This window comes from Malus sylvestris, chromosome 17 (assembly GCF_916048215.2).
Source record: "Malus sylvestris chromosome 17, drMalSylv7.2, whole genome shotgun sequence".
Lineage (NCBI taxonomy): Eukaryota > Viridiplantae > Streptophyta > Magnoliopsida > Rosales > Rosaceae > Malus > Malus sylvestris.
This window is the reverse complement of record NC_062276.1, coordinates 3,467,641-3,490,375: the sequence shown is the minus strand read 5'-3', so window position 1 is coordinate 3,490,375 and position 22,735 is coordinate 3,467,641. Positions and strand designations below refer to the sequence as shown.

Sequence of the window (22,735 nt, the reverse complement as noted above, 5' to 3'; positions counted from 1 at the left end):
ATTGTGGTACCTACTAAACGATAATGCATAACTAGATAAATAAAATATCACCAATACCAATCAATTTTAGAAAAATAAATAAATAAATAAAGAAGAAGAACTTTCATACAAGAATAGTTTTATTAAAGCAATTTTATTAATATTAAAGGAAGAAAGAAGAGTTCGAAACTATTACAATAATTAAGACAAATGTGAGTTTCAAATCTAAGACGTATGAATAGAAACCTAACGCTCTGTCCGTTAAGATATTTGACCACATGCACATGCAAGAAAAAATTAACCCACAGAAGTTGATCTACTGTGAATCCACCATAACAGATTACTAAGGGAGTTTCCATCGTCGAAATCTTTCAAGCTTCTAATCTTCTCCAAAGCGCGTTCTTTGTCGTACATCCCTTGTAATGCATACCCAAATCCTTTCCATCTGTCCGTGACTCCCTTCCTCCTGAACGCCGGTAATGCCCAGTTCACTAGCTCACTAGCAAACCCCTCATCAGAGAACAGTACCTCAGTAACTGGCAAAATAGGCAGCATTTGGATTCCAAGTCTGGCTTCTTTTGCCTTTGCAGTCGCAAACCAAAGCTTGCTGTCTCTCTTGATGGCCCATAAAATTCCCACAACCCGATTTTTCTTCGCGAAACCTTTCTTGTAAATTTGATTCTTTCCTCCCTCTCTCACATGCCACCACATTTGAGCTGCCTGAATTTCTAATGCAGCAAGCAGCGAACCGGTGGCCTCAAGTTGCGCATCTTTATAAACTTTCCCCATTAGAGCAGCTGCATAGTAGGCATTAACTGCCTCACTCGTGCTCTCTTGATTCCTCCCGTCTGGGAATTCTGTCAACCCTCCCGCCCACGAGTGCATTTTATAAAGATCAAAGCATCTCAGACGAGCGTAATTTGGATTCGATTGCTTGCCCTTGTTCAGAAAATCCTCCACGAGCGAGTATGCTTGAGGCTTGTACTTCTCTCCCCATATAGGATCAATCTTTGCTAACACGGAAATCCCATATATAAAGTACCCCAGATGAAAATGGTGATCGTTATAAATACCAAACCCGAAATCAGCAGTTGGATCAGTTCTGGAGGATTTGGTAATAATTCCACCCCATGTTTTGTCATACAAAAATCCGTTGCCGCTAAAAGCACCGTCCAACCACGGCTCAATTTTATCGCTCAAGTATGTCCTAATCGCAGGGATCACATCAGAACAAGCTACCTCCTCGGCAATCAGAGCCAGCCTCGCCGCTCTAGCAACTAATTTCCCGTAATAGTATGAAGATTTGGTACTTGATTCTGTTGAACTAAGGGCGTCAACATCTCGACGAATAGCAGATTTGATCTCAGAAATCGCATCCTTTTTTACACCTCCAACGGAATTCCAAGTGACTGGAATAGGCTTCGGTGCTAACAGCCACAAATCACCAACAATGCCAACCAAATCACCGTCGATGCTTTTGTACTTAAAATTTTGCAAAACAGTAGCATTGGACAGAAGCTTGAGATGGAGAGGATGAGCTAGCACAAGCAAATCTCCACCTTTCTTTTCAAATTTGTACGACAAAGTATTTGAGTTTTCGAGCACAGCTGCACCAGAAATCGGGTAACAAGAACTGAAGTGGTCGAGAACTTTCTCAGATTTAGGATCAGGATCCGGCACTACAGCAACACGAATAATCCCAGAAATTTTTTTTAAAGATAACGTGGATGAGTCGCTGTCAATTAATTCAGTTGGGGAGGATGTGTATACTAGCCATGTCTGATAATTGTCGAGCTTGACGATGAACTTGGTGTTTGAGCCACTCGCTGAGGATGCCGAGACAATCTTATGATTGGTCGATAAAGAAACCGACGTGGGGCGATAAACAAAGCAGGTGAGAAAGGGGGTTCCCCGAACCAGGTAGAAGCGGAGGTTGGAGGAGGGAAAGTCCAATGTCACACTCAAATCGTTGAAGTCGGAGACTACATGGTGGCCGTTCTTGTTTGAATTGGACGCGAAGATGGTGAGGTCAGCTTCGAACGGGGTTGTGGATACGGCAGTAGAGTTGTAGGAGAAAGACGGGTAAGCGAGAGATAGGGAAGAGTTGGCTGATCTGATGGTGTAGGGGTGGATGTATTCAGGTTGGTCGCCATTATTGAGGACAAAGTTTTGGAAGAAGGAGTTGGTGGGGAGCGGGGATGAGAGGAGGTTCGGGGCGAAGAAGGTGGAAGGGTCGGGGAGGATGGTGGACTGAGCTTCCGGGAAGAGAAATGGGGCGGGGGTAGCCAGCGGAATCAACGCCGAAAAACAGAGTGCGCAGACGACGAGAGCAAGAGAAGAAAGCATGTTGATTTTCATGTTTGTTTTTGCATATTCATTCATGAGAAATTGCACAAGGTTTGGTAAACATCTTAAATTGCATATTCATTCATGAAAAATTGCACAAGACTATCTGACTATGTACCAGTTTGGTAGTGCTGAAATTTTGAGAAAAAAGCTGCTGCTATTTAGTGTTTGGTAAACTTCTTAGATCAGTTTTTTTCACAATTGTGGGTGAAAAAAGTCAGAAAACTCAACCAGCAAAAGACAGCTTCAGAAAACTAGCCTTTTTTTTTCTTTTTTTTTTTTAATCTCAAAACACAGGTGCACATCAAAACACAGATCCTCTCCGGATCTGTGCAACCAGAGCCCGGGAATCAATGGATCTGTACCATTGAAATTTGATTCAACGGTTACAAACACAGAACCGTTCTAAAAATTATAATAATTATAGTCGTTGAATCAAATTTCAATAATCCGAATTTATTGATCTTCGAGCTCCAATTGCACAGATCCGGAGAGGATCTGTGTTCCTTAATAAACTTCATTTTTCCATCACTTAGACGGTTAGACCATCATCAACTCTTAGAATAAGTCTCAAAATTTGACTTCTAAACCCACCCAATTTCACTCCAACTCTTGGTCAAAAATTTGGTTTTGGGTTAAAACTCAAAATTGGACCAAATACCGGCCATCTTTTGAGTTTTAAACCCACTAGTTCGACTGAATGCGCCTAGCACTGACCACCCACAAGCTTTTTCACGCGAATCTCACTCCCCCTATTTTTAAATAGAAAACTTCATTTTAATCCTTAAAAAATATGAGTTTTAGATTTTAACCTTGTGTAAGATTAAAATCCAATTTTAGTCCCTAGTACATTTAATCATATCATTTATTAGTTATATTTTGATGTTTTATTTATTTATTTATTTTTATTTTAATGTATCAATTACATTTAAATTTAATTTTTATTTCATTCCTCATAATATATTTTAATGTCTACATTTAGGTAACTAATTCTTTTATAATATATATTCCGATAACAATTTTGTATGTTATTCATTTAGGTACATTAATATATTTGAATATTTCGGTATATCTATTGGTACACACATATAGTTACATTGATCAATATAATGCATTTCGTTACGTACATTTTGGTACACATATTTGAGTTGACTTTTAGGTACATTAATTCAATATATTATATTTCGGTAAATACATTTAGGTACCTACATTTTGGTACATACATTTCGGTATTGATATTTAGGTACATACATTTCGGTATTGACATTTATGTACATACATTTCGGTACGTACATTTTGGTACATACATTTTGGTATTGACATTTAGGTACATTAATTCAATAATACATTTCGGTACATACATTTAGGTTAATTATAATATATTTCGGTACAATCATGTAGGTACAAATATTTCGGTACAAAAAAAGTCAATTCTATATATTTCGGCATAGTTATTTCTGTACACTTATATATTTATATATTTTTGTATCACAAATGTCTTTTAATATTTTCTCATTTACGTTCATTTATAATTAAAAAACTAAATATGTGCATATTAATAAAATTAAAATTCAATATGGAGGGATTAAATAAAAATACACATTAAATAACAAAAATTGAATGTAAATTTTGATAAAAGCACTATTCAAGGGATTAAATTAAATATTTAATCTAGCACCAGGTTTTTTTTAAATTTTAATCTTTTGTAAGGACTAATGTTCAAAAACCCCATTTTTAAAAGTAAACATGCTGGGTCCTATGCACGTGGGCATGTCTCCAAAACATAAAGGACTTGTTGGCAAAAGATATGAACCCAAAAGCTCATTGGCTAATTCAACGGTCCAGGTTCAACTTTAATTTTTTCTTTTAGTTTTATATTTATAAATTCTTTTAATCTCATGGCTTAGATATAAAACGATAAAAAATAAAAAACAAACTAAGGATCCAAATTAAATCCAACAGCTATAAAAAAAATATTTAACTCAAAATTTCACCAAAAAACTCTATAAATACCTATGATTTGTTCAAACCTCCACACAAAATTTATTATTCTCCTACAATTCTTCCAATTTTTCTTTCTACCATCTTCTAAAACCATTTGTATCATTGTTTCATATTCTTTCAATGTGTTTAATGAGTTTCATATGGTCGGTTTAGTGATTTTTAAATATTTATCGGAATCTAAATATTTATATGTAAAAATGTTCATAAAATAAAATAAAATTATTCTACATAATTTTTTTATTATATAAAATGGTTGCTTTAGAAAAAAAAATTAGCCTAAATTCATTCTTTAATAATATCGGGCAAAAAATTTAACTCAAGAGGGTTGGAGTAGAAGAACTGTTTATGGGCTAAAACCTAAATTTTCTCGGTAAAAAAAATTTTAGGTTTTAACTCAAGGGTTGGAGATGGTCTTAGGTTGTAGGACAAAGATACTCAAAATAAATAAGCATTTTTATGGTCAAAGTAATTTGGTCGTCTGAATGCCAAACTCTAAAATGTACTTGTGAGTAATCGTTCATAGAACACCTCACTTCGCCAAAAAAGCTCATGAAGTGACATTTTTTAGCGAGAGAATCGTAGACTCTTGGCCGGCTTAGATTTGGATAGATAACCAACTAAAATAGAAGTGGTGTTGTTTAACCAAATTGAAAATACTCTGAGGCCACTGACTGATTTTACGACTCCAATGATGTTCAACCGAATTGAATATGGAGCCAATTTGTCAACTCAATGATGTTCAACCGAACTGAATGTGTGATGATGGAGGTCAATGAATAAATTAGTGTTTTTCTCAGGGTATGAGAAGGTTTTGCGTAAAGCAAGGGTTTCTCATAGAGTTGATTTGTGTGTTGAGCTCAAGGTCCACTCCACATTGCAAAACCTCATACTTGAATTTCGTGATGGTCAAGTCTATTGAGTTGTAAAATTATGATAATATTTCAATTTCTCAGCATATTCTCTAAATATACTCGGAATTTTGGAAACTCTACCGCCGCCGAGTCTGGTGCCCCCTCTTTGACTTAATTAGGATTCTAAATAGATTGATTATGTGATTGATTCAACCTTTATCCAGACACCAATTCTGATCCTTAATGTTCCTTCATCCCACAACTTATAGTATATGCGCCGAGTGCATGCAAAATTGGCTCCAAACAAATTTATATTTGATAAATTAACTCAATAAGGAGCTACACGATATGATATGCAGGAAGTCAGACCTGGTGGCGTCCGCGGATAAGGAACAGGGGGAGCAGCCACTGACAAGAGTAGGGTCTACGCCAACATTGCAAACTCTGATTTAAAAAACTTCACTCTAAAGCCAACCAACACCGTAACAACCGGTGGTTTTACTGGTGGTGGATGGGTGACAATGGCTCCTGGCGGTGGTAAAATTCTATGGTCAACTGCCTATCCGAGCAATGCAACTTCTCCTGGACCAGTGAAAGTGGCTAATGGTGTTTTATTTGCTGGATCCACAAATCCGCGAGGCTCCAATGCTGATCATTTTTATAAAATTCATGGGCACACATTTGAGAACACAGCAAAGTAGAACTTGCCAATGCACTTGCAGATATGGGATGGACATTTTTTTTCCATTTGATTCAGTAATCTGTACGACTAATGATTAATAAAATGTTACAATTGGCATGAATTCAAAGATTGACCATATAAATAGTAAAAAGGCAAAGCTTCTCTGCATTTTGTGTGAGAGCACTTCAAGCTTTCACTTCCATGGCGCCTGCAGAACTCTCCAATGGTCCTTTTCTCCTTTCTCTGTGTATGTTTTGTCTAGTCATAACACCAAGTGCAGGTTTTAACATTGTAAGCTCCTCTCTCTCTCTCTCTCTCTCTCTCTCTCTCTCTCTCTCTCTCTCTCTCTCTCTCTCTCTCTCTCTCTCTCTCTCTCTAAGTGGTTTTCACAACTTGATGGTTTTGGTTTACAGTGGGGTTCTGCACAGAAAAAAAAGGATGCCCAAGATTGGCTAAATCACGGCGGAGACTTGTACAACCGAAGATATGCCAACAGGGAGAAGAAGATAAGCCCTGTGACAGTTTCCAATCTCAGTTTGAAGTGGAAATTCTATGCAGGTGGTGACATAACTGTAACACCAGTCATTTTCGACGGCACACTCTACTTCCCCAGCTGGAATGGATACCTCTACGCTGTTAAGGCCTCCGACGGATCCCTTGTTTGGAAGAAGAATGTGCAGAAGCTGACTGGCTTTAACAACACCGGTTTCATACTCAATGTCAACTCTACAGTAACAAGATCGACCCCAACTGTCGCCGGCGATCTGCTCATTTGTGGAATCTATGGACCTGCTTTTGTTATTGCTGTCAAAAGGTCGAACGGGAAGCTTGTCTGGTCTACCAGGCTTGACAACCACACCAGAGCTTTCATCACCATGTCTGGAACCTATTACAAAGGGTTAGTCAAGCTTAATCTACCTTACTATTTTTTTCATTAGTTTTCTACTCGTTTGTCAGTACTTTTAGAATGATTAAAAATACTTTTACATAACCAAAAATGCTTCTAGTAAACTGCTTAGGAACTATAAACGCATTAAAATTGGAAAATAACTTGAACTTTTACTTCTTTTTTCTGTGTGTGTATGTTTCTAACAAAAACGTCTCTAACGAGAAAATACTTACGAATAGAAGCACTTCCTTATCCTGAATACGAGTCGTAAACCTAGCTCGCATGGATTTCCCCTCCAATTCCAAAGTCTCCCTCATACTCATTATAATATTAATAACTTGTGAGTCAGTCAATGGTGTTACTTGGAAACAAGAAGTTAGGAACAAGATAAGCAATACCATGTGCTTCTTGGCTATTTTTCTTCTGCTAGGATAGAAGTATAACAATTTTTTATGCCTACTTGAGATAAGTAATATGTCAATTTTTAATAATCCAAGTCTTTTTTTATTCACCTGTAGTTTCTGCATATGTTAATCAACAATACAAATATGTTAAGACTTGTTGGCAACTGGACTTCCGAATTTTTTTTTAGTTTTATGGCAATGTTTTAATCCTATCAAGAAAACATTAATTTCAGTGGTGCTGTCCACACATCTTTTTGTTTTTTTCTCACACTTTTTGTTAATTTTAGTCATTTAATATTCTTCATTTTATTTGATCCGACGACAGAAAATTAAGAGAACGTGTAGAAAGTAAAAAATGGTATGTGGATAGCACCGTCCCTAATTTTTTGTAATTTTAATTCTCATCACATGTACTCTGCTAGAAAAAATGTAATCTGCATTGTAATTAATCAATCTTTAAATCACAAAGAGTTGTATTAATGTAATTTTATGGCACCACATTTCAATTTCTTGTAGGGGTTACTATGTTGGAACATCGTCACTAGAAGAAGGACTCACCATCGAACAATGCTGTACGTTTCGTGGGAGCGTATCGAAATTAGACGTCCGAACGGGCAAAATCCTGTGGCAGACCTTCATGTTGCCTGACAATTTCGGCAAGTTTAATGAGTATGCAGGAGCAGCAATATGGGGAAGCAGCCCTTCCATTGATGTCCCTCGGAACCTCGTCTTCGTTGCCACATCGAACCTTTACTCAGCTCCTCCGCGGATAATTGAATGCCAGGAGAAGGAAAACAATCAGACATTACCTTCTCATCCAGAGGCCTGCATTGAGCCCGAAAACCACTCCGAATCCATGGTAGCTCTTGATTTGGACACTGGGAAAATCAAATGGTATAAGCAGCTAGGAGGCTATGATATATGGTTTGGAGCCTGCCATAGACATTTGGATCCACGGTGCCCACCTGGTCCTAGTCCGGATGCAGATTTTGGTGAAGCACCAATGATGTTAACTACTTATATCAATGGGGCTAGGAGGGACCTTGTTGTTGCTGTTCAGAAAAGCGGGTTTGCTTGGGCTTTGGATCGCGATACTGGCAGCATAGTATGGTCTACGGTAAGTTTGCTAGCTGCAGTTTGTAAATGCTCCTCTTGAAAGCACTTCTGTTAATATGCTTTCCTAGCTGGCTTACTCATAATCACTTTAAATTTCTTAGCTGGCTTACTCATAATCACTTTAAATTTCTTATGTCAAACGTTGTCAGAAGCATTTTGGTTATCTGAAATCGCTAGTAGCTATTCTAAATGCACTTACAGAAAGCATTAGCTGAACAAAATGCTGTGATTTAGGAAGCTGGACCAGGAGGACTAGGAGGAGGAGCAATGTGGGGTGCGGCCACGGACGAAAAGAGGGTCTACACAAACATAGCCAACAGCCAGCACAAGAACTTCACTCTCAAACCATCCCAGAACACTACAATTGCTGGTGGATGGGTGGCAATGGAGGCTCGCAGCGGCAATATCCTATGGTCCACGGCGAATGCTAATGATGCTACTGCCCCAGCCGCTGTCACTGTGGCTAATGGCGTTGTTTTTGGAGGGTCTACTCATCGACTAGGACCGATATACGCGATGAACGCTAAGACCGGGAAAATCTTGTGGACATATGATACCGGGGCTACTGTATATGGCGGCATTTCGGTGAGCGACGGATGCATTTACCTTGGAAATGGATACAAGGTCTTCAATGGATTCGTTAACCCGAATTACACCGCTGGAACTACGCTCTTTGCCTTCTGTGTTTAGTTGCTACCAGTTTCCCACACTGTGTAATATGAATCTTTGCCCTTAGGTGAAATTCTGTAATAACACAAGATGCAGAGCATGCATTAGCAATACAAGCATTAGCCACTCAATTGTGAATATTCCCAATAACCTAATCTATTGTTATGTACGGAAAAACTATATTCAGGAATGAGATCCACTCCAGATCTTTGTGTTCGGAGCTCGTGGATCTAGAAATCTGGACCGTTTAAAAGAGAAAGATAGAGAGAGAGATCCGAGATCGTTAAATATTTTGAGTTTTTGTGAAGTGAACCAGTGAGATAGACTAATGAAATTTAAAAATTAAAAATAAAAAAAAATAAAAAAAACTGACAATTTGGCAAGTAAACCACTCATGCCCAGTAATGCAAAAGAAGCCAGGCTAATAGGGACCATAAAATTAAAATTGAGTAGTCCAAATCTCTCGGCCTGCAGGATCTGGACACAAAGATCCGGAATGAATCACAATCCCTATACTCAAACTTGAGTGCAAGAGAGCAAACATATTGCTCTAACTAACTAACCTAATTACATACAGTAACCACTATGTTTAGATGAAGAAATTGAAGATTACTAAAAAAATTTAAAATGACGATATTTTATTTTCTAGAATTTGTGAATTTTCTTATTTGGTTAACCTAAAAGAATAATGAAATTAAATACAAAGTTATTTTTACACTATCAATCATAAAAATTAGGAAATGACACATATTTACATGAAATTTAAACTTGGGAATTGGAGGTCTCAAATTCCAAGTTTTTTTTTTTTCCACACTAAAATTCTAAAGTTCTATGCGTCTGAATCTAAACAAGAAAATTGGTGCATTGAGATTTATAAATTCTGATTTTTATCCAAATTTCAAGTTTATTTTCCTTATCCAAACGTAGTGCCCAATCAGCCAAATTCAACCTAACTGACCCAACCCACTCAATCCAACTCACAACGTCGTCGTTAACGCTCTCATTTTCTCGTCAACGGAAACTTCAGAATTTTACCTCCGCAGCTGATAGCACTCGTCGTCTCTCTGCTCCTTAAACTCCCAAATGGGTTTTCTCAGAAGAGCTTCCAAAACCCTAAAACCCTCCAAGTACTCGTCTTTTCTGCAGAACAACTCGCTCTCCAGAATTTACAGAAGTAACCCACTTCGAAACGACTTCGGTTACTGCCGTTTCGGACAGAACCATGGATTTTGCTCCCACTCTCGCCAAAACAGCAAAGAGAACGGCGTAGATTTGAGCCAGTATCCGACGGAGAGGATTCGGAACTTCTCGATAATCGCGCATATAGATCACGGCAAGTCTACTCTCGCCGACAGGCTTTTGGAGCTCACCGGGACTATCAAGAGAGGCCATGGCCAGCCCCAGTACCTCGACAAATTGCAGGTAGAATACCAATCTCTTTAGAGAGAGAGAGAATGAGGAGAGAGAAAGTGAGAGATGGGTTTTCTTTGGAATGTTTTTTGGTTCATGGGATTGCTTTTTTGGCTCAATGAGGAGGATAGTATGGTTTAATTTCCATTTTTATGCATAAAGTTCATCTTTTTGGTTGCATTTGAAGCTCTTTTCATAGTTCCCCGGGGGGGGGGGGGGGGGGGAGAGAGAGAGAGAGTTTGGTAGATGGGATTGGTTTTCTGCCTCTATGAGCATGTTAGTTTTGTTTACTTGCAATTTTTGTGCATAAAGTTAGTGTTTTTATTTGTTCATTCATCCATTTGGTTGCATTGAAGCTCATGTCATTTCCGTAGTTCAGGAACAAGGTGCATTTGCAGTTAATTTTGGTTTATAGCTCAGCTTGCTGATTTTTGTTGTGGAAAATTGTTTATATTGTTGTTTCTAGTTTATATGGCAGTCATTCTGATTTGGGGTTTATTAGGTGGAGAGAGAAAGGGGAATTACTGTTAAGGCACAGACAGCTACCATGTTCTACAACCACAAGCAGAATCTTAACGGTGCGAACGACAACAATGGAGACCAAAAAGAACAGAGCTTTTTGTTGAATCTGATTGACACGCCTGGTCATGTGGATTTTAGCTATGAAGTATCAAGATCTCTAGCTGCTTGCCAGGGTGCCCTTTTGGTTGTTGATGCTGCACAGGGTGTTCAAGCACAAACTGTTGCAAACTTCTATCTTGCCTATGAATCTAACCTGGCGATAATACCTGTTATTAACAAGATCGACCAGCCAACTGCTGATCCTGATCGTGTTAAAGCTCAACTAAAATCAATGTTTGATCTTGACGCCAGTGATGCTCTTTTAACATCAGCCAAAACAGGCCAGGGTCTTGAGCAAGTCCTTCCTGCAGTCATAGAACGCATTCCACCGCCTCCTGGGAAGAGTGGTTCACCTTTACGTATGCTTTTACTGGATTCATACTACGATGAATATAAAGGAGTTATATGCCATGTTGCAGTTGTTGATGGCATGCTGCGCAAGGGGGACAAAATTTTATCTGTCGCAACTGGCCAAGGTTATGAAATTTTGGATGTCGGGTTCTTGCATCCTGAGCTAACTCCTACAGGAGTTCTTCATACTGGACAAGTGGGGTATGTTGTTACTGGCATGCGCTCGACCAAAGAGGCACGAATTGGAGACACACTATATCATAATCGAACAATTGTTGAGCCCCTTCCAGGTAAATGCATCACATTCTTTTGCTGCACCAGTAGGTAGTTTTATTTCCTGAATCTCCTTTAACGGAAGAAATAGTAGCTCCAGAAGGAATGTCAAGACCTAGCTTACTTTTATTGTCACTGATGGTGGTCAACTTGTAGGGTTCAAGGCTGCAAAACATATGGTATTCTCTGGTGTTTACCCTGCTGATGGATCTGATTTTGAAGCACTCAACCATGCAATTGAGAGACTGACCTGCAATGATGCCAGTGTGGCTGTTGTCAAGGAGAGTAGCACAGCACTAGGTATGGGTTTTAGGTATGGTATTTACTACTAATACCTTTTCTTTTTAACTTCAAAATTAAGGATTTGGCTTCTACCACAGCTTTATATTCAATAAGTTTCATATGAAGTAGACATGTTATACTTACTGTGTCCATCTACAGGTGTGGTTTCTTAGGATTACTCCACATGGATGTTTTTCACCAGCGTCTTGAACAGGTAAAGGTTGTAGTTTCTGGAATATGTTATAGAATTTTTCTTAATGGAGGTATCAGTTGTGTGCGAGAACAATATAAATTTTTTTTGCCTTTATTTGTGGGAAAAACAAAACAAAACCACAAGATACTTTTCTTAGTTCATCAGAATGGAAAATATATTAATTTTTTATGCTAATAATTTTGTCAGGAAAAAGGGAATCGTCATTACTTTGTGATTTGCTTGTTTCACAATTTTCCTATAGTGATTGACAAAATAAGAATTCATGTCTCTTTTATGGATAATAGGAGCATGGAGCTTGTGTTATTTCTACCATTCCAACTGTTCCTTATATTTTTGAGTATTCTGATGGAAGGTATGTATTTAATGTTATTCTTGTAAGATTGTCTTCTTATATGGTTTACCAAATAATGTTGGTTCTGGTCTAGCAAACTAGAAGTTCAGAATCCTGCCACATTGCCCTCGAACCCCAAGCAACGAGTAACAGCTTGTTGGGAACCTACAGTTCTAGCTACCATCATTATTCCTAGTGAGTAAGCTCTCGCGCACCCTTAGCATGTTTTTTCCCCTCTCAACACTGAGAGGTATTTATTCATCCAGACTCCATAAGTAATTTGTTCTCTAATTGAAGGTATGTGGGGCCTGTCATCACCCTTTGCTCTGAGCGGAGAGGGGAGCAGTTGGAGTATTCGTTCATAGACAGGTAATTCTTCAATAATCATTGGGCCAAATTGGCCCTATTGTTTTGGAGGGGTTTCACCTTCAAGCATCACGTTTACTTCACCACTCATATTTTGTTAAAGTGGATTTGTGTTTTCGCAATGATGTTCTGAACTCATCTCTAATTGAGATGCTGATTCTGTGTAGTTTGATGCATGCAGTCTACGAGTCTTTATGAAATATCGCTTGCCTCTAAGGGAAATTGTTGTCGACTTTTACAATGAATTGAAGAGTATTACATCAGGATATGCATCATTTGATTACGAGGATGCAGAGTAAGTTTCAGCCCACGCCTCTCTTTCTCTATTTTGTTGATCCTCCTAGCGTAAAAGCTTGGTAGGATCAAGTCTTGCTCCTGATGATTTAAACTCAAAGAACAAACCAGAGCAATTTGCATTATATTGTTATAATTTATTTTAAGCCTTATGCTTGCCTGCCTTTGTTTAATTCATGACTCATTAGGTGTATAGACGAGACGACTGTTGTTTTTTCATTTTATTTTATATTTACTGATGCAAATTTTTCGTTGAATGTAAAATATAGGTACCAACAATCTGATATGGTCAAACTTGATATCCTTTTGAATGGACAACCGGTTGATGCAATGGCAACAATTGTTCATAACTTGAAGGCGCAACGCGTTGGTCGAGAACTGGTGGAGAAGCTGAAGAAACACATAGACAGGTCTGTTTATCTAATAGACTATACTAAATGGTAATTTCTGAATAATTTTTTGTTCGATTCTTAAGCAACTCAAAGTCTTGATTCGGAGCAGGCAAATGTTTGAGATAACAGTACAAGCTGCAATTGGCTCGAAGATTATTGCAAGAGAGACGTAAGTACTTGAAATTTTTGTTTGTCATGTTGTACATCTTGAAACAATTACCGTTCACCTAAACTTCTCTGTGTGTTTTTGTAGGATTTCTGCTATGAGAAAAAATGTTCTTGCCAAGTGTTATGGTGGAGATGTTAGTCGAAAGAAGAAGCTGTTAGAAAAGCAAAAGGAAGGGAAGAAACGAATGAAGCGTGTCGGTTCTGTTGATATACCTCAGGAGGCATTTCATGATCTACTAAAGAGTTCATAGAAACAAATCCAAAATAATAGTGTATGTCTGTAACCGCCTAATTGGTAATTACCATTTCTCCTTTCATGCTCCTTTGCCATTAGTATATTGTCAAATTTATTGGTTGCACTTGCACAGCGACACTTCGACCGCTAAGTGGCTAATCCGCCCCTTCTTGTTTTGGTGGTCAGAAGAACGATTGTTTTGCTAACCTCCACAATGAAGAAATAACTAGGGAAGATGGCCGTCTCAAGGGGGACGTCTCATGATTTACGGAAGGTTCAATGTAGAGAAAATATCACTTTTGCGATCGTTTTGTCCTTCTAACGGATCGCGCAGAATTGAGTTGTAATACATTAATGGTATAGATGCTGATCAAATAACAATGACTTTGTGGTTTTTTGGTGGGAGTTGAAAGCTTATTTTTAAAAGGAACCCTCTCGGAATGGAAATTTCTGAATTTATGGAGTTCAATTCTGATCTTGCGATGCATATATTAAAAGGATAGTTTATCTTGATTTTCTGTTGTAATTTCCTTGTAATTAGTTGTAGGACAGATAGGATTGTTGTGCCTAGTTGGCAAATGTATAGCTCTATATAAACCAATGATGTACTCTAATTATTTTTTCACAGTTTTCTTAATATGGTATCTTTCGCCTTTGTCTGACGACCGACTCCAATTCTTCTCAATCCTCCTCTCCCTTGAGTCTTCCCTCTTACGCTTCCATCCCTCTTCTCTCTGAAACCCTAATTTCCAGCAATGGCGTCTGCTGCTTCTCCCTCCTCTGATTCTGCAACACCTGTTCATCCAATTCCGGTGACAACTTCGTGCCCTAATTCCTCTGGCACCGCTTCTACAGCTTCAATTACGATTCAGAACATTGGCTCCATGGTTCCAATCAAGCTTACTACCACCAATTATCTCATGTGGAGTGCATTGTTTGCTCCGATTTTTCGCCGCTATAATCTCACTAGAATTGTTGATGGCTCGATCGAAGCTCCGCCGAAAGTTCTTCACGATGCCTCTAGAAATCAAATCTGGAATCTTGAGTACATTGCTTGGTATGAGAATGATCAAAAATTCTTATCTGGATCAACTCAACTCTCTCTAAATCTTTGATTCCATATACTGTTGCCTCCTTTCTTCAGCAAATTGAGGAAATTGCTGATGCTCTTGCCAGCGCCGGAGCTCCGGTTAAGGATTCTGACCTCAGCTCTGTCACGCTTCATGGTCTGCCGCCTGAGTATGATTCTTTCGTTGATGCGATTCAATTTCGTCTCAGTTCTACAACAATTGACTAACTTCAGGGCTTGTTTTTTAGCAAAGAAATTCAACTGGTGAATCGCAAGAAAGCCACTACATCTCTTGGTATTTTTCAGGCTTTTTCTTCGAATCTTGGCTTATCTCCTGGTCTTCTGCCTACACCGACCTCCAATTCTGGATCTCCAGCCTTTCTTGCTCACAATTCCTCTAATTTCAACCAGTATCAAGGACGTTCTCAAGATCGCAATCAATCAAATCCTAGATCTTCACAGACCAAGAACAATTTCTCTGGCTATCGTGGTAACAATCGCACTAATCAACGACGTCATTGTGGAGGTCGCTCAGGTTTCAACTCTTTTGGCAAATGACTCATCTGTCAAATATGTCGCCAGTATGATCATGAAGCTTTTGAATGTCCACATCGTCTGAATCCTCAGTTTGGTAACCGAAATTCTCAGGCTGCTATGTGTGCTAACACTTCTCAGCATGGCTCTACTTCATGGCTTATTGACTCCGGAGCAAGTTCCCACATGACAAGTTCCTTAGCCAATCTTCAAAATCCTGAACCTTACACAGGCCTTGAACAAGTCTATATTGGTGACAGCAAAGGTTTGCCTATCTCTCATTCCGGCTCTTCGTATATACATACTCATTCTCATCGTTTTGCTTTGAATAATATGTTACATGTTCCTGATTTAAAGCAAGATTTACTCTCTGCCAATCAATTTACAATTGATAATTGGTGTTCCATTCACCTCTATCCTTTTCACTTCATTGTGAAGGATCTTACTTCGGCGAGGACGCTTTTTAAAGGCCCTGTGCAAAATGGATTTTATCAATTATCTGCTCCTGTCAATGCTGGTTCCCACAAGCTTTATGCAGCTACTATTAAAGCTTCTTCAGAGGCTTGGCATCAAAGATTGGGCCATCCTTCTTTCAAAATCTTAAATAAACTTGTCTCTAAGTTTAGTATTCATGTTTCTACTAGTATGAATAAGACTTTATGCTCAAATTGTGCAATGGGTAAAAGTTCCAAATTGCCTTTTGTATCTGTATCGAGTGTTACAACTAGACCCTTGGAACTTTTGCACGCCGATGTTTGGGGTCCAGCTCCACTTCTCTCTGTATCTGGTTATAGATATTATCTCCTTATAGTGGATGACTTCACTCGTTATTGTTGGCTCTTTCCTCTCAAATGTAAATTTGAGGTGTTCAAGACATTTGTTGAATTCAAAGTCCTTGCTGAATCTTTGTTACATACTAATGTTGTTACACTGAGATCTGATTCTGGAGGTGAATTTGTCAATTTTATGTTTACTCAATATCTTAAGGATCATGGTATTCATCATCAACTATCTTGCCCTCACACACCAGAGCAAAATGGTTGTGTGGAACGTAATCCGACACATAGTGGAAACTGCTCGAACACTTTTAGCTGCCTCTCATGTTCCCTATATTTACTGGGTTGAAGCATTCTCTACATCAGTGTATCTTATCAACAGATTGCCTACCATGTCTCGATCCTGTCCTTAGGAAAATTTGTTCAACAAGTCTCCATATTATACAACACTAAAAATGTTTGGGTGCAGGTGTTTTCCTTGGTTACAACCATATGTAGCTTCCAAACTTGAGCCTAAAAGTAAGCCCTGTGTCTTTCTTGGCTATAGTCTCAATCATAAGGGCTATAGGTGTCTTGATATTCAATCCCACAAGGTCTATATCTCGAGACATGTCATATTTGATGAATTGACTTTTCCATTTCATCAAGTATCTCAAGATTTATCTTTCATAAAATCACCTCCTACCCCTTCATCTTCAATCCCTTCCACTCTTATCTTTACCAAACTCCCTACACCTACTACTCATTCCCCACTTATACACCCTGTTGCCTCACCTTCCCCACCCACCTCTCCCACCTCTCCCACTTCCATCTCTCCTCATTCTTCACCTATACAACCATTACCACCTCGGCCCACTCACCCTATGCAAACCCGATCCAAATCAGGTATTTTTAAGCCTAAGGCTTATTCAGCCACTAAACACCTTCTTCCTTCTCACATATCTCCTGATTTTCTTCCAACCACTTATCTCCAAGCCTCAAAACATTCTCATTGGAGACAGGCCATACAGGAGGAATTCAATGCTTTGGTCAATACCAATACTTGGTCTCTTGTTCCTCCTTATCCATCTCAAACTCTTGTTGAATGTAAATGGGTTTTTCGCATTAAAAGGAAGCTGATGGCACTATTGACCGCTATAAAGCACGATTGGTAGCTAAAGGTTTCCATCAACAGGAAGGTTTAGACTACATAGAAACCTTCAGTCTTGTTGCTAAACCAGTTACTATATGGCTTCTTCTCACTCTTGCTTCTCAGTATGACTGGTTTCTAAACCAGCTAGATGTCAGTAATGCCTTTCTGAATCTGTATTCATGCAGCAACCCTCTAGTTTTCAAGATCCTACTAAGCCGAATCATGTTTACAAGTTACATAAGAGTCTTTATGGCCTCAAACAAGCTCCTCGTGCTTGGTATGAGAAGCTTCATGGTGCACTTCAATCTATGGGATTTTGTGGTTCACAGAATGATCACTCACTCTTTGTCAAGACATATCCTTCTCTGGTGTTTATCCTTGTATATGTGGATGACATTTTAGTCACAGGTCCATCTTCCCAAGCCTGCAAGGATACAATAGCTCAACTCAATGCTCTTTTTCTAATCAAAGATCTAGGTCCCCTACATTTTTTTTCTTGGTATTAAGGTTCACAGGTCATCTTCTGGAATCTTTATCTCTCAAACTAAATATATTCTTGATCTGCTTACCAAGACCAACATGGTAGGTGCAAAACCATGTGCTACACCTCTTAGTACATCTAAGCTGGATCACTCTTCTCCCTTGCTCTCTAATTCAGAAGAATACAGATCTATTGTAGGTGGCCTGCAGTATCTTACTTGGTCCCGACCTGATCTTTCTTTTGTTGTTAACTTGGTTTGTCAATTTATGCACCAACCAAGACAATCACATTTCCAGGCAGTCAAACGCATATTGCGCTATCTGAAAGGCACACTTGAGCTTGGCCTCTGGTTTCCAAAAACCTCAGGTTCTCTCACTGTTAATGCCTTCTCCGATGCAGATTGGGCGGGGTGTCCACTGGATAGAAGATCTACAGGTGGTTATTGCATTTTTCTGGGCAACTCTCTCATTAGTTGGAGTGCTAAAAAGCAACCAACCGTGGCTCGTTCCTCCACTGAAGCAGAGTATTGCTCCTTAGCAAACACCGCTGCTGAAATTACATGGCTTTGCAAGTTACTTGTTGATGTTGGTGTCTCTCTATCATGTTCTCCTACATTGTGGTGTGATAACATTTCGGCGATCTCCTTAGCTAAGAATCCCTTATTTCATGCCCAGACAAAACATGTAGAGATTGACTATCACAATATCCGGGAAAATGTTCTTTCCAATGCTGTCATTGTTCAGTTTGTGTGTTCACAGGACCAAATTGCGGATATTTGTACAAAATCTCTGTCCACTTCTCGGTTTTTACTTCTTCGAGACAAACTCTCACTTCGGTTGCCTACGTTCAGTTTGAGGGGGCCTATTAAGGATAGTTTATCTTGATTTTCTGTTGTAATTTCCTTGTAATTAGTTGTAGGACAGATAGGATTGTTGTGCCTAGTTGGCAAATGTATAGCTCTATATAAACCAATGATGTACTCTAATTATTTTTTCAATTAAACAGTTTTCTTAATAGCATATACATATGCCTTTTATTCCGTAGGTCGTTTGCCCTTTATGTTTTGCAACACTCAAATATTCATTACAACAAATGCGGATTATGTTTTTGGAGGCGTATTGTGTTGCTCGACTGTCAATCTGAACCATGCAATTGAACAAGAGTTTACTTGATCAATGGTCAAGATTGATAGTTTGTCAACACATCTGCGACTCTCCAGCAGCAAAAAGGAAAAATTTAGAAATTTTCTATCCCTGATTGTAGAGGTAGATGTACTCATGGAAATGGTAGTCGAAGGTGCAGAAGCATCAAGTTTCACTTTTGAGAAGTAAACTGAAGAGCAGCTTTACCCCACTTCAAGTGTTGATTCTTTCGCCACTCTCGCCTTGGTTCCTATGAGTGGCACCACCTCCACTTCCGACCATAGATGAAAGTGCTAATGCAATTACCGACTTGAAATTCGGGTTGGACGTGATTGCCTTGGTTAATGATTCTGTCAAGGACACCTGGGAAGAAGCTTGGTGGATAATTTCTGCATAATTTTGGTGGAAATACTCTTGCGATGGCTTTCCAAGATTGAAGGATCCAACTTGAGCTTTGTCGAACTGGTGCAAGCCATGTTTGAGGTATCCATTGTCCCAACTTGTGGGGAATATGTTGGAATCTGATGGGGAACAAAAGCTTAGACTTGAAGGAAATGTGCTAGAAGAGGGTGGAGAGGCAGTGAGGTCGAGAGTGATTGTGGGGAGCAAAGGTTGGGAAGATTTGGGCATGTAGAGTTGTGTTCTTGTGTTATCGAAGGCACTAAATTCTGATCCATTGAGTAGGGTGGATGTGGTACTGAAACCCGGGTGAGATGTACAAGAGCCGGACAATAGCATGGAAGCCGCGGCAGAGGTGGTGGAAGCCAAGTAAGTGGCTGTGAATGGAAGCGGGTGGTTGTGAGTTCCTTCATAGGTGGTGATTAAGATAGACATATCCTCATAGCATCTTTGCACCTGACATCATTTACAGGAGGAGTAACATATTAGCTAATATTTCAAAAAAAGTTTGGTACCACTGCTAAAGGCTACGTAAGGGGTATGAAGCTCAAGTAATTAAGAGCGTTTTGGCCCTCTACACTTAAGACTGTGTTTGAAGCATCTGGCTCCCCAATATCGCTTGTATCAAAAAATAAAAAATGCAAACCTAATCTACGAATTAAGAACCTGTTTGGACAGCTCATGTTTGCAAAAAATTTATTTCATAACGAAGATCACTAAATCTGCGCACCTGCTTTCTCACAGGGCATGCTGGTGCAACTGTGCACCGATAGTACGCTCGTGGGCATGGATTTCCTTTTGAAATCTTCTGTCCATATTTTCTCCATTGGCAACCATCATTCATCTATGGGAAATCAAGTAAATATATCTATTAGATATTGTATTTCTTATAAGACTTGTTCCAAATTATATAATCTATGGGAAGCATGCACACTACTCTAACCAACTGGTAGAACTTATGTATGCAGTATAATATTTTTTGTAATAGTAAAAGGCCTAAATCATTTTAACAATATGATATAGTTAAGTAAGAAGAATCGAAGAAATTATATACCGTTGGGGTATCACATCTAGTTCTCACAGAAACCCTAGCTCGTTTTGCATTGACCTGCGTTGGAGGTTCACCGTCTTCATTTCTCATCGTCTTCGGCGTCTTACTCAATGGAGACGTTGCGTCTCCACTTCCAGCTTCTGCACGATCCTTATTAGGTTCCTCCAAACTAGTCTCATTAGAACCTAATCCAAGAGTAAGATTGGCCTTCAAGTTATCTTCACCATCATCAACCTGTACTAGTTTTGTGAAGTTGCTGCTGGTAGTAGTTTCACGATCACTTGTAGGCTCCCTTGGACTTCTTCCAAGACAAAGAGACAAGAGCTGCTCTGGTTCTTCGATTATTCGATCACCGGCAACATTTACAGCGTTTTTGGAAGCCTCTTGTCTGAGGATGTCGAAAAACCGCAGCTGGAGAGACTGGTAATCCTTCTGTATATGATTTAACGTCATTTTTAACCTAGCGTTTTCTTCTCGCACCTCTCCCATTTCAGCTTTGGCATCATCCAGTTCACTCCCCTATATTGATCATAAATAAAACACAATGAAAAAATCAGTTGACTGGATATCAAGAATAATGAATATATACAAATTAAATTGAAGAAACTAAGACTGCAGCAAAGTTAAATTTAATTAGAAATTAGTAACAATACTATGAACAGTAGCTGAGATGATCAGAAACTGATACATAAAATATAAAATATCAAGAAAACTAAAAATAAAAGACAGATTTTATTCTAAAGAGTAGAATTTTCGTAGAAAATGATGATCACGTTCAACACAAACCTAATTAAACCATGATCTAGCTAGGTCAGCTCATGATCTTAATTATGAGAGAACATATATACAGAAATTAATCGAAAACATCATTAATTTGCAACACAGAGAAGTATGTATAATTATATACTTGAATTTTAATTACCTTTCTTAAAACCCGCCTGTGAACCTCCTGATATCCAACAGATTGATCAACTTTCTTTTCTGCAGATGATCTGCTGTTGGAGTTTGGCATTCTCATTGCTTTATAATTAGCAGATCAGGGTTTGCTCTAATAATATTGACGAAATATCTTTCCTTATATATCAGTGGGCCTGTGGCAAATGAAATGACTTAATCATAAATATGTGGGGCAAATGACAGATGGGGTTAAGCCATAAATTTCAGACTTGGTATAAAAACAAATTTGAAATCCAGTGATCATCTGTTTGCCCCATTACGCAGGCACGCATAAAATGTCAACTCTCTGCCACCCCTTTTTTTTTATTTATGAATTTTTCTAGATTAAACAAACAAATTAATTAACAATAAGATTTAATAAATATAAGTTTCAACATTTTCCACAGTTGATGAACAAATTAATGTGCTAAGAGATAGCTGAATTTGCGGGCACCGATTGTATTACAGTTCGTCTTTGAAGCTTCGAACGAGGGAGACGTCACATGGACATGGCAAAGAGTCAAGGTATAGGAATTTTAAGTATTTGGGTGTGAGTCGTGTGACCTTCTACCTTCTAGTATTGATGCTGCAGAGTGTAGCCTCTATATATATTATAACCTAATATATATTCGTTGTCAGCAGTCAATACGCTTGTCATACACGGTAGGAGACTGAGACTTCTTTTTTTGGTCGAAAGTGAGACTTGAGACTTCACCCATCTAAATTTCCATTGTATTGACCTATTTGGGTTGTATATATGTTAGGGAAACTTAAACTAAGGTTGATAAGTCATCGATAATAATGGTAACAATACATTTTCTTTGTTCAGCAGGAGAGATTGGTAAATCGATAATAGTTATATATTATATTCCATAGTAAACATTTCAAACTACATTATCGATATAAAATTTGTGTTTAACAAAAAGACGTCATATAATGAGATATTCATAATTTTGATAGATATATACACGATGCATACTACCATGCCTAATTTACTAGCTATCAGATTTGCAACGACACAACATTTATTTCATTGGTTCTTAAGATATATACAAAAATTTGATCAAATAAAACTTAATATATTAATCGCATGCATATCCTATACCTAATATGTATATAAGTACTTTCCTGTGAGGTGAGAAGCCGTTTAATTCCATGTAGCTTCTAACATCTAATCTTGCATAATTAATGATTATGTTAAACTAAGCTTAAAAACCTACCTGTTTCAACTTATTATCTGGGGATCTGAGTACCAGGAATACTATATTTGGGTCTACGCATACAAATCTCATCCATTGAAAATTGACATATAAGTGAATATTATATGAGTGTGATCTT

At 38.5% G+C, this 22,735-nt stretch overlaps 4 protein-coding genes across 9 annotated transcripts; 2 read left to right on the top strand and 2 right to left on the bottom strand.

Moving 5' to 3' along the window:
* Positions 1-117: 117 nt before the first annotated feature.
* Positions 118-2,494, bottom strand: LOC126611660 (probable endo-1,3(4)-beta-glucanase ARB_01444). Its single transcript, XM_050280030.1, has one exon. It carries the CDS (start codon positions 2,359-2,361, stop codon positions 277-279), a length of 2,085 nt encoding a protein of 694 aa, XP_050135987.1. The 5' UTR covers positions 2,362-2,494; the 3' UTR covers positions 118-276.
* A 3,049-nt stretch (positions 2,495-5,543) lies between these two features.
* On the top strand, positions 5,544-9,071 carry LOC126611664 (uncharacterized). Its single transcript, XM_050280038.1, has 4 exons — positions 5,544-6,153; positions 6,276-6,760; positions 7,672-8,272; positions 8,506-9,071. The coding sequence occupies exons 1-4, from the start codon at positions 6,064-6,066 to the stop codon at positions 8,959-8,961; spliced, it is 1,632 nt and encodes a 543-aa protein (XP_050135995.1). The 5' UTR covers positions 5,544-6,063; the 3' UTR covers positions 8,962-9,071.
* An 833-nt stretch (positions 9,072-9,904) lies between these two features.
* LOC126611662 (translation factor GUF1 homolog, mitochondrial-like) lies at positions 9,905-14,539 on the top strand. 5 transcript variants are annotated; one of them, XM_050280036.1, is made up of 12 exons: positions 9,905-10,362; positions 10,853-11,612; positions 11,752-11,908; positions 12,037-12,091; positions 12,376-12,443; positions 12,517-12,621; positions 12,720-12,791; positions 12,970-13,083; positions 13,352-13,492; positions 13,584-13,643; positions 13,728-13,914; positions 14,067-14,539. In XM_050280036.1, the coding sequence occupies exons 1-11, from the start codon at positions 10,024-10,026 to the stop codon at positions 13,891-13,893; spliced, it is 2,037 nt and encodes a 678-aa protein (XP_050135993.1). In that variant the 5' UTR covers positions 9,905-10,023; the 3' UTR covers positions 13,894-13,914; positions 14,067-14,539. The 5 variants fall into 5 exon arrangements, with proteins under 5 accessions (XP_050135993.1, XP_050135990.1, XP_050135992.1 ...); XM_050280033.1 differs by having other exon boundaries at positions 14,064-14,539; XM_050280035.1 differs by having other exon boundaries at positions 14,011-14,539.
* Positions 14,540-18,854: 4,315 nt separating this feature from the next.
* LOC126611666 (probable WRKY transcription factor 72) lies at positions 18,855-21,834 on the bottom strand. Of its 2 annotated transcripts, XM_050280040.1 has the most exons (4): positions 21,384-21,834; positions 20,465-20,980; positions 20,141-20,254; positions 18,855-19,866 (listed from the first exon to the last, which is right to left on the bottom strand). In XM_050280040.1, the coding sequence occupies exons 1-4, from the start codon at positions 21,477-21,479 to the stop codon at positions 19,225-19,227; spliced, it is 1,368 nt and encodes a 455-aa protein (XP_050135997.1). In that variant the 5' UTR covers positions 21,480-21,834; the 3' UTR covers positions 18,855-19,224. The 2 variants fall into 2 exon arrangements, with proteins under 2 accessions (XP_050135997.1, XP_050135998.1); XM_050280041.1 differs by lacking the exon at positions 20,141-20,254.
* Positions 21,835-22,735: the final 901 nt, after the last annotated feature.

Excerpts from the sequence above, each read along its gene's own strand:
- LOC126611664 (XM_050280038.1), top strand. The coding sequence starts at position 6,064 with ATGGCGCCTGCAGAACTCTCCAATGGTCCTTTTCTCCTTTCTCTGTGT. Across the intron at positions 6,761-7,671 it reads TCTGGAACCTATTACAAAGG|GGGTTACTATGTTGGAACAT; the intron begins GTTAGTCAAGCT and ends AATTTCTTGTAG. Across the intron at positions 8,273-8,505 it reads GCAGCATAGTATGGTCTACG|GAAGCTGGACCAGGAGGACT; the intron begins GTAAGTTTGCTA and ends GCTGTGATTTAG.
- LOC126611666 (XM_050280040.1), bottom strand. The coding sequence starts at position 21,479 with ATGAGAATGCCAAACTCCAACAGCAGATCATCTGCAGAAAAGAAAGTT. Across the intron at positions 20,981-21,383 it reads ACAGGCGGGTTTTAAGAAAG|GGGAGTGAACTGGATGATGC; the intron begins GTAATTAAAATT and ends TGATCAATATAG. Across the intron at positions 19,867-20,140 it reads CATGCCCTGTGAGAAAGCAG|GTGCAAAGATGCTATGAGGA; the intron begins GTGCGCAGATTT and ends AAATGATGTCAG.
- LOC126611660 (XM_050280030.1), bottom strand. The coding sequence starts at position 2,361 with ATGAATGAATATGCAAAAACAAACATGAAAATCAACATGCTTTCTTCT.
- LOC126611662 (XM_050280036.1), top strand. The coding sequence starts at position 10,024 with ATGGGTTTTCTCAGAAGAGCTTCCAAAACCCTAAAACCCTCCAAGTAC. Across the intron at positions 13,493-13,583 it reads CTGAAGAAACACATAGACAG|GCAAATGTTTGAGATAACAG; the intron begins GTCTGTTTATCT and ends GATTCGGAGCAG. Across the intron at positions 13,644-13,727 it reads AAGATTATTGCAAGAGAGAC|GATTTCTGCTATGAGAAAAA; the intron begins GTAAGTACTTGA and ends GTGTTTTTGTAG.